Raw genomic sequence first — 11066 nt, 5'->3', positions numbered from 1 at the left:
AAATCTTTCATCTTTGGTTGAAGAGGGACTATTTGAAGCAGGTGACAATAGGCAAGACTTGGAGCCAGAAACCCTCAACCGCTGACCCCGTTTGTGTCAGCTGTCATGCATGTGTAAACTGCAAGTCTAACTTACTGTGAAGCCGAGCTGGTTGCACCTGTTTTCCAGTTTGTCGTCACTGGCGTAGAAGGTGAAGGTTTGCATGACATTGGCACCGGCCCTCAGGAACTCCCTGTGCAGCTGGCGCACTGACAAACAGAGGGCCAAGGGGTTCTTGAGTGTATTTTCTTTTTTTTTCTCCATGCATTTTTACCTGTAATCACCCACACCATGTACAGTTCCAGACAAGACCATCACACCGGCCTCACCTGCGTCGGGATGCTCTGCGGCGGCCTCCAGGGTCCAGGGCCCTGCCTTCACATATCCCCTCTTCTCCAGAGCGAACACAAAGCCTCCGTCACCTATCACCACCTCTCCGGCGTCAAGACGCTCCAAGATGCCCTGTAATGGAGCCATGGCCAGTTAAATGATATACTGCACAGAGATATTTAGGAGCTTACACAATACCACACACAATAATTTGGGAAATGCAGCGCATGAGGTAAATATTAAAGGGGACCTATTATAATTCTTATTTTCTGTCACACACACGGATGTTCATGTTAAAAATGGCCAAAGGGTTAGTGTCAAATAATGAGGTAAAGTAATGATTAAGTGATCGCTGTGAGCAAAATGATCAGGCTTCCGACAGCTCGGTTTTTAAAGGTTTCTTATAGTCTCTGCATGAGCTGACGTCAGCTCGTCACAGATTTCTTTATATGGTCATCTGCTCCAGCCGACCGCTGTGCGTTTATCCAAACAACCAATAAAAACAGTGTGGTTTTTTTGTAGATGTATTTATTTATTTTCAGACGTTTAGATGAAACAAATTCCCCATGTGCGAGAGTACCAGTGCGTCGCTGTGCGGCTTCCATGTCCCACAAGGCTTGAGCTTGGCTACAAAAAAACATGACTAACTTTTAAATTAGGGATCTAATATGAGTGAAAATTAAGCAGCTGGATTAATTATTTCTTCATTAGTTCCGAAACAGATTTCAGTGTACTGATAAGATGAAATCTGTGAAGATTTACAGAATAAATTAAACGCAGCCCGGAGTAAAGCTCAAACCCCATTGGCTCACAGAACCTGGAACTTGGGCTCAAACCCCACTGGCTCTGATCTAGGGGCTTGGCTGCTCATTCACAATTAAAGCTACACACACTGAAACAGGCCATTTTGGAACAGCCCGGGTTTAGAGGCATGTCACAATGGCTCAAATGCATGCAGTGGTATTCTCAGCTCAAAAAACAAAAAAAAAGTTGTTGTTTTTTTAACACGTACTGTAGTTAGACTGGCATGACGTTTTCCAAAATACTTTTTATTAATTTCAGGGGACTTTTATTTCATAATTCTACAGTACATTTATATATGGGGACTTCATAACTTTTATTTCATAATGCCACATTTTCAATCATTAAATGCAAATAAATGGGGCATGGTTATCTCACAGATTTAGAGCCAGCGGGGGGCGGCGTTGCAACAGCGATAGTGATAGGAACAGTGATTAGTGGTTGCTCAGAGCTAGTCCTGAGCAGATACCTCTTCAGTTGGAGCCAGGGGCAGGTAGGGAGCTAGTCAGTCACGGTGGGGGGCCACCACCTGGTTCAGCTTGACCAGCTGTACTCTGTACACCACACATATACACACACACACACACACACACACACACACGCACACACACAATGCCAGTGAAGGGGGTACACTATGAAAAAAGGTTTCAGAACAACTTGTGTACAGGGTGCGGCTCGCTCCCTATCGACCCCTGGCTCCAAACGAGGAGATATCTGGAGCTGAGGACCAGCTCTGAACAATCATCACTGTTGCCTAGGAGAGCCCCAACGGCAGCACAGTGTTCATCCCCATCTCTCTACTGAGGCTGAATCTGTGAGATAACCACGCCCCATTCATATAAGGATTGGAGTGCCATGTAGTACCATGAAATAAATAAATGTTATGAAATAAAGTCCCCTGAAATGAATAAAAATAGCCTTTTGAAAAACATCCTTTTTAAAATAAAAATATTTATTGAACTATATTTACCAATTAAATTTGACTTATACATTTGCTTAATACATTTATTTAATTTTCTTATACATTTATGTATTTATTTAATATTTACTCAAATGGCATTCCATGGATTTAAGGATTACAGATTTAAAAAGAAAAATATAGCTTTAATTTTGAGCTGCGAATGCAATTATGTAATACAGCTCAAAATTAACACCGCCATTGGAAATATGTTGAACAGACGCAGTAGCTCCTCTCCTTGTGTACCTTCTTTCCTGTGGGTGCCATTGTTCCTCCCGCTCCGTGGACCCCTGGGTGCTGAGACGTGCTGAGGGGCCTGAAGTGCCTCCACGTCCACTCACAGAGCATTATATCCACACTCACCGATTCGTTAAAGAGGGAGTTGCACAACTTGTAGTGTTTACCCTGGGATTTAAGTGCCTGAGCTGCTGATAATTCGAGCAGATACAAGTGCAAGATGCTGCAAGGAATCAGAATAAAGTAGCGTCGTTGGTAACTTCTGTATATATTAGTGCAAAATGACAAGAAGTCATGTTTGTTAGCGCATTATGTCAAAATAACAACTTATAACTTGTCAACATCAACAACTCATTGTGTTAGTGCAGCAACAGATCACGACTTGGTCAGTTACTGTATAACCATCAGTCTGACCCCGAACAGGAGCTCTCTAGCTTGCACAACACCGCTTCAGTTGGAGCGCCCATTCTCTTCAACTCTCTCATTTTCTCCGCAGGCATCGTTGTCGCCGTGCTTGACCATAAACTCCTTCCCCTGTGCTCCCCCAGGCTGTACGTGAGCGGCCGCAGGTCTCCCGTCTGTGCCCACCCCCAGGTGAGGAAGAGCGTGCTGAGCATCCCGAAGAAGCGCAGGCTGAGGAAACACAAGAGCGCAGCCTGGGGATTTCCCTCCTGCTCCTTTTGCGTGTCTCGATGGGTGTTTGGATTATTTCGTGTTTTTCTGTTCCTGCTGTTTCCGTATTCATCATGTCAAATATACACATCATGTGACTCGTCTTTTCTGCTCTTTTATAATAAAATACTATAGTTTTTTCTACTGGACAACAGATGTGACTCATCGTATCCTTATTAAGATAAGATAAGACGTCATTTATCCCTGTAGGAAAATTCAGGCGTCACAGCAGCAGTAAAACCGGACGAGTTTAGGGATTAAGGTTAAGAATATCTCCTCTGTGCAGTGATATAGTTATTATGGACACATTGTGAGCAACAAGATTTTTTTTTTTTGTAGTTCTACTAAAGATATTGTGACCAAGGGATAGAGCTACCTTGAGAAGAATTTCAGACAAATGTCATGGAAATTCATTCTAGCCTGTCCGTCCCAGTTTTGTGAATCCAAATATCCCTTTTGGCCCTGGGGAACAGGTTCACCACACCCCAGATACACACAAGAGGCCTAGTATTTACTTGTATAGTATAGACAACTGGAGGAGTCAGGTTCCTTTCGCTGACACGGGCCCGAGATAACGTGGTGCCAGGTTCCTGGACTCCTTTTCCAGGGGAATATTTTTGGAAAAGAGCCAAACTGTCTGACCTGTAGTGTAGTTGGCGGCTGGTACTCAGAGGCGATCTGCCCGTCTCTTATTGTTCTCCACAAAACAGAGAAGGGCTGCCTGTGTCTCCTTCCACACTTTCAGACAGCGGCGAAGATGGTCTTGGAATGATGGAACGGCTAATTCTTTCTACCGGAAGGGTAACAAAGGAGGCTGATAAGCAAGAGATGCTTCGAAGGGAGACAGAACTGTAGCTGCGCTGGCAGAGGAGTTGAGGGCGTACTTGACCCAAACCTGGGGGGCACTCCAAGAGAAGGGGTTGGAGGTGGTGACACAACGTAGGGCTGCCTCCATGTCCTGGTTGGCCCTTTCCGCCTGTCCATTGGTCTGGGGGTTGAAAACCGGAGGAGAGACTGACAGCGGCCCCCAAGGCAACCCGTATACCATGAAGGCGCAGAACATGGTTCAGTCAGAAGGTTTCAGTCTCAATGAGCAGATGGAAGTTTAGGTAGGGTGGTGAAATGGACAGCTTTGGAGAAACGGTCAACAGTGGTGAGTATGGTGGCGCTACCTTGAGATGGCGGCAAACCAGTGACAAAGTCCAATGTGGGGCCATGGACGACTGGGCACAGGTAAGGGGCGTAGCAGACCAGTGGGTGGGCAGTGAGAGGACTTGCCACGAGCACAGACGGAACAAGCAGCCACAAGCTCTTGGGTGTCGGCTTCGCTAGTGGGCCACCAAAAGTGCCTTTTGAGCTGGGACAAGGTTCCGTTTGCTCCAGGATGGCTGGAAAACCAGCATGTGTGGACACGCTGTAGGACCTGTGAAGAGATGGAATCAGGGACAAAGAGGCAGTTAGCCGGGCCATTACCTGGATCAGGTTGATGTTGTTGGGCCTAACCTACCACTGCTTAAATTTCCCAGGTGACTGCTGCCACAACACAAGGAAGAGGGAGGATGGCATCAGGACTAAAACGCTCCTCTTCAGAGAAACTGCCGAGAGAGAGCGTTGGGTTTAAACTTTCTGAAACCAGGACGGTAAGTTAGTGTGAAATTCAATGTACTGAAGAACAGCGCCCAACAGGCCTGCCTAGGCTTTGGACGTTTGGCAGATTGGATGTAAGCGAGATTCTTATGGTCAGTCCAAACCACAAACAGATATTCCGTCCCTTCCAGCCAATGTCTCCACTCTTTCAGGGCCAATTTCACTGCCAACAATTCCCTGTTTCCAGCATTGTAATTCTTCTCAGCTGGGACAGATGACGGGAGAAGAAGGCACAGGGATGAAGTTTCTGGTCTGGACAAGAACCCTGAGACAGGACTGCTCCTACTCCGGTGTCAGACATATTGACTTCTACGATGAAGAGAAGAGTCAGGCTGGGTAAGGACAGGAGCATAGGTAAACAGCCCCTTTAACCTCCTGAAAGCAGAGTCTGCTTTCGGGAACCAGACAAACGGTCTTTGTAAAGCACATTGTGTTGCCCTGGTATGAAATGCGCTTTACGGTGGGTGTCAATTATGCACATTTTAGTATTTTTAGTATTTTTAGAGCTTATAGAGCTTATTGTGCGTAATCACCGGGTGTCATGACATTTCACTGCATATATGTATGACCATATGTATATGTATGTGACAAATACATAAATCTCTTGAACATGAACTTCACCTTAAATAAAGTGTGACTTGACTTGACTTGACAAAATTTAAGAAATAAAAGATGAGGTAAACAGCAATACCATAGATATTCATGCAACCACCTGCATGCTGCTTCGATTATTTCCCTCATTCATAAACAGTCGATTCTTTTTAAGTCTTGCAGATTGTTTTAGATCAAAGGACCAGAAAAGCCTTATGTAAAATATTACCATAAATATAAGGAAGAAACGCGACCATAGCCCGTGGAAACATGCAGACACTTGCATACTCCCATCTGTCATACACAGTCACTCCCTTTCACTGTTAGATGATTTGACTAACTAGTAATAACGACGTTAATGCCGAATAAAAAGTCCATAGCACATAGACATATGCAGACACTTGCAAATGAAAATAAAAAGTTATTTAACAAGGAATACAAAGTATTTACAATCAGTAATAATGAAAAAGAATAAAAATTGGAATGGTCAGGTTGACTGCTGGTGCCAGATCTGGGACCCATTGTTGGTGGTATGTTGGAGGTACGGGTGCTGCCGCAGTGGTGATGGTGGCGGCAGATGTCTGATACAGCATACCTCTGGGCCTCCTTGGTTTTGACTTCGCCCCAATGTTGTCGCTAGGTGATGTTTCGCGTAGGCCAGGTGCACTGACACCTCATGCAACATACTCCAGATTAATGGAATGACCTTGAAATACATGAAAAATAAGCTACTCTGGCTCATAGACCAACATTTGGCATGGTGCTTGATTTAAAAATTGTGTTTATAAGTTAATTGAAAGACTTGAAAAGGGTGACGTGTATGATAAAGGGAAACATTCCAAGCAGAATGCAGTTGGTTGCATGACTACCAATAATATTATGTACCATTGCTATTTCATTACTACATTTATTATAAATACATAAAAAACTGGGAAAATTTGTAACTTATGACAGGTGACAATTTAGTCTTGTGCAAGTGTCTGCATGCTGTGGTTGCCAAAAAACATCAAAAACTGGAATAATGAGTTGCTTGTATGGAAGAAGGGAGTATTCAGAATATGCAAGTGTCTGCATGTTTCTAGGTGCTGTTTATTTTAGATATAGTTCCTGCTGTTTTGTCTTTTTTTAAATGCATTTAACTAAATACCTACTTTCAGGATTGTGTTATTGTCTTGTTTCTTGCTATTTTTAAACTGTTATATAAGGTTAAAAAGAGGGTCTGAAATAATAGTCATGATTGAAATGTGCATATTATTTCAAGCAGTAGCCATATTACTTGATATGTTTTGTATTAAGGATATTCTTCTACTGGATTTATTTTCTTGGTCTGCACTTTTTGGACAGTCCCTTAGTAGCAGCCTATTGCTGTATATTGAAATGACTGCAAATAAATTTTTGGTAAACTGAACTCGCTGGCTTATGGCAGGCATCAAACTTCTTGTTATCATCAGCTGGTTTAAAACATGTTACTTTCCAGCTGTGACCTTCCCAGCCTAAGATATTTCCTTGTAAAGTCCAAATAACCAGTATATTTCTAACTTTACCTCAGTGGTTTGTAGGGGCTGTTGATTGAGCCCCTTGTCAAAGGCACTTTCCAAGAAAATTAAAATGTGTTACGATCAGGGCTAGGAGGGACCCAAACGCACGACACAGACGGTAGACAGACAGTGATAAACAAACAAAGCTTATTTGGAGACAGTGAAGATGACAGGAGGGGTCGGGTTGGGTTGGAATCGGTCCGAGCCGGCGGGACCCGGTGGAGCAGGACAGGAACGGTGACGACTCAGAAGGAGGGATCCAGGTTCCGGGACAAGAGGCAGAGAACCGGGCTGGATGAAGCAGGACAGACAGACTTGGACGAGGAGAGGAGACATGTAGGCAGGTCAGGACAAGGTTGAGACACTTGGATACACAGACTTGGTTCTTAGGACTAGGCAGGAGCGATACGAACTCAGGTGACTGGCGAAGCCGGAGAATAAGTACGGCAGTTGATGAGTCTCAGGTGTGTGTGGAATTAGCCAGATGAAAGAGAGCGGCCTCTAGTGGCGCTGGGAGGCCGTGGGCTTCACAGTATCCCCCTACGGACGCCACCTGGCGGACACCTTGAGACGGGGGGGCGAGTCCTGTTAAAATCCCGGATGAGGAGGAGTCCAGGATGTGTTTCTGGAGGACCCATGAACGTTCCTCTGGACTGTACCTCTCCCAGGTCACGAGGTATTGCAGGCCCCTCCCTCGGAGGCGCACGTCCAGCAGGCGCCAGACCGTGTAGGTGGGGTGGTCATCTGGGGGTGAGGGGACTGGAGACCACAGGCTTAAGCAGGGACATGTGAAAGGTGGGGTAGACACGGCGGGAGGGAGACAGATGTATGACACAGGGGTTGATGACAGACTATGACAAAGGGGCCAACATACCGGGGAGGAGTTTCCAGGAGTCCACCTTAAGGGGCAAGTCCTTTGTGGAAAGCCACACTTTCTGGCCGGGGGCATACGCAGGTGCGAAAACCCGGAGCCGATTCGCTTGCTGCTGGGACCGGGTGGATGCCTGGAGCAGGGCAGAACGAACCTTGTTCCTCGTTCTGACAGTGGTGAATGTGGGCCTGGACCGAGGGCACCGTGATCTCCACCTCCTGGGAGGGGAACAGAGGGAGTTGGTAGCCCAGGGAACAGTGAAACAGGGACAGGCCGGTGGACCGGTTGACCTGGGTGTTGTGGGCATAATCGGCCCATGGGAGATGGTCGCTCCAGGAGGAGGAATTGGTGGCTGTGAGGCCGCGGAGCATTGCCTCCACCTCCTGGTTCACCGGCTCTCGTGCCAGCTGTATCATGAAGTCCACCAGTTGGTCCAGGGGTGTGTGTATCCCGCCGCGGCAACTCGTCCCGCAAGTCATCATTCAGGGCGTGCTGGAAGATGTCCTGAAGGGCTCCGTCGTTCCAGCCGCTCTCCGTGGCTACAGTCCGGAACTCGAATGCGGCGATGCTGCGGCAACCCTGGCGGAGGGAAAGGAGTCTCTTTGCAGTTTCCTTGCCGAAAACCGGGTGGTCAAAGATTCTCCTCATTTTGTGGCTGAAGAGCTCGTAGGAGCTCTCGGGACCTTGCCGTCCCACACCGCAGAAACCCAGGTGAGAGCCGCCCCTCTCAGGAAGGCAATGAGGTAGGCGATGCAGGCGCTGTCGATGGGAGGAGGACGATGGCTGTTGTCCGAACACCATCGTGCACTGGACCAGGAATGCACGGCGGGTGCCGAAGTCGCCATCGTAAGGCGTCGCAGACGGAACGTCGGGCTCGTGGGGAACGAGGGGGGAGCTGGTAGCCACGGTTGGGAGGACAACCCTGGCACTGAACTGCTTGGCGGAGAACCTCTGTGTCGGCTGAGTCCAAGTCCTTTTTTGGCCAGATCATACTATTACGAGCACGGTTAGGAGGGACCCAAATACACGACAGACTGTAGGCAGGGGTAAACGAAAGGTTTATTTGGAGACAGTGGAGGGGAGATAGGAGGGGTCCGGTCAGGTTGGAACGGGTCCGATCTAGCGGGACTATCGGACCTGGTGGAGCAGGACAGGAACAATGACAACTGGGAAGGAGGGATCCAGGTTCCGGAGGAAGAGATGGAGAACTGGGCTGGATGAAGCCGGACAGACAGGCTTGAATGAGAAGACGAGAGGAGGCAGGCAGGTTAGGACAAGGTCGAGATACTTGGATACACAGACTTGGATCTCAGGACTAGGCAAGGGCGATACAAAGCCAGGTAAGTTAGCTGACGATCTGGCGACGAGTGACTGGGGAGCCGGAGAATAAATATGCCGGTTGACGATGATGAGTCTCAGGTGTGTGTGTGGAAGTAGCCAGAGGGAAGAGCAGCAGATAGGGAGAGAGTGGCCTCTAGTGCCACTGGGAGGCTGTGGGCTTGACAGGAAGTGAGAATGAAACTTTCCCCTGAGTAAACAGGCAGAACACTTATTTCTCCATACACTTCACTTGCCTCTGGCTCTCTTCCCTGCAACGATGCACCTTTGTGGGGCCTTGGCACTTCTTTGCGCAACTCTATCAACTGGTAAGTTTTAATGGAATTAACTTAGTTGTTATTTATGATATATTGTATATATTATAATTATTAATATTTTAATAACAGGTAAATGTATGTGCAAGGCCGTTTCTAGCTTTATGGGTCCCTATTTTGTAAAACTATGGTTGGGGGATTCCAAACCCACATTTAAATGCATCAATGTGGTGCACTGTAAGAGGAAAAGAGGCTCAATTGTGTGTGTGCGCGCGCCTATTTTTTCCCTCTAAAATTCAAACATCTCAAATTGAACCCAGCATTTTTAACCGACAGAATGATAAATGGGAAACACTGGGGCTCCCACTGTGGTCAAACCAGCCTCCACTTGGAAAAACACGGTCAAACTAGTCCCCACCTTGTTTTGCGGTTGCTGTATATTCTAGTCATTACGGTAAGAGTGTGACGTGACTGATTTAAAAATAAAAACGATCCGATGAACAGAATTTCACATTCTGTCAGTCAAGAATGACTACATTAATAAATAAACCTTCATAATGTAATTAGGCAAGATGATGAATTATTATAACTACCATCTGCACATAGGAATGCTGAATTCAGATTTGAATCAAAACGAAACTTCCCGTTTCCACAGACCAAATCCACCTGAGAATGATAGACCACCTCAGTATGTCACTCATACAATATCAACAAATTCTGCTGTTTTGCACTGTATGTTTATTAATTAATTTTTCAATCATTCATTTTTGAATGACAAACCCTAACCCAACTGCATAGTCCACATATAGCAGGACCCCATGCAGGGTGTGTCCATGTGCTGTGCTTCTCTGCAGTTTGGGGATTAAGATGCTACACATGCACAGCCACCGAATCCAGATCCTGCATCGACACCAAGTCCTGTGCGGTCATGTTTGACCGCTGCTTCTCTCTCAGAGTAGAAGGTGAGTGGCTCAACCCGGGCAACTGCCTGAATCGAAATGTATTTTGTATTCTTAAAAACACATCAGATGAAATGTTCCAAAATGTATTATAAAGATTTCTTATTAGAATATTACAAAATAAAATACTTGTATGAATGTATTCAGTATTTTAAAAAATATATATCATAATAGTATTATTAATTATAAAATGAATGCATTTGTTTATTAAAAAATATTACAAAATTAAATACTTAAATGTATTTTGTTCTAAAAAATAAACAATGATAAAATATTAAAAAAAAATTCGGGCCGAGTCCTCTCTCACCCCATGATATGTTGCAGGCTACAACATCGTGACCAAGGGCTGCGGGATCAGCATGGCATGTGGGGGCAACCTGAAGTGCTGCAAGGGAGACCTGTGCAACTCTGCCGTGGATGGGGGCCCCAGCTCCATCCTGCTGCTGGTATCCTGTTGGCTCTTAATCACACACGTCCTGTGAAACATTTCCAAACACAAGATTCTGTTCATGACATACTGTCACCAATGAAAATAAAATACATCTCAATAATTTCAAGTTGTGTATTATATTGTTGTTTTCTACCTGTAGTTTTGGTGGCGAGGGCTCAGCATTTGTCATCCATAGAACTCAAAAGACAAATAAGAATATTAATTAGCTGCTTTGATGCAAATCAAAGTATGCAAATGTCAATGTTCTCAGTGAACTCAAATATCTCAAATGTACACAGATTACACAACTGCGCAAAAGTGGTTTTAAACAGGTTTGTTGTGGACAATCAGGGTTAGTTCAAAGTCCAAACAAGCAAAGAGTGTGAGTGGCAGAGATCCTT

At 45.7% G+C, this 11066-nt stretch overlaps 1 protein-coding gene across 1 annotated transcript; it reads left to right on the top strand.

The window, feature by feature from the left end:
- Positions 1–9238: 9238 nt before the first annotated feature.
- On the top strand, positions 9239–10775 carry LOC307233312 (uncharacterized protein). The gene is made up of 3 exons (XM_080004630.1): positions 9239–9330; positions 10131–10238; positions 10560–10775. Exons 1-3 carry the CDS (start codon positions 9282–9284, stop codon positions 10715–10717), a joined length of 315 nt encoding a protein of 104 aa, XP_079860756.1. The 5' UTR covers positions 9239–9281; the 3' UTR covers positions 10718–10775.
- Positions 10776–11066: the final 291 nt, after the last annotated feature.

This window comes from Zeus faber (genome assembly GCF_960531495.2).
Source record: "Zeus faber genome assembly, chromosome: 7".
Taxonomy (NCBI): domain Eukaryota; kingdom Metazoa; phylum Chordata; class Actinopteri; order Zeiformes; family Zeidae; genus Zeus; species Zeus faber.
Note: the sequence above shows the minus strand (reverse complement) of the source record. Positions and strands in the feature narration are given on the sequence as shown.

Excerpts from the sequence above, each read along its gene's own strand:
- LOC307233312 (XM_080004630.1), top strand. The coding sequence starts at position 9,282 with ATGCACCTTTGTGGGGCCTTGGCACTTCTTTGCGCAACTCTATCAACT. Across the intron at positions 9,331-10,130 it reads TTGCGCAACTCTATCAACTG|TTTGGGGATTAAGATGCTAC; the intron begins GTAAGTTTTAAT and ends GCTTCTCTGCAG. Across the intron at positions 10,239-10,559 it reads CTTCTCTCTCAGAGTAGAAG|GCTACAACATCGTGACCAAG; the intron begins GTGAGTGGCTCA and ends GATATGTTGCAG.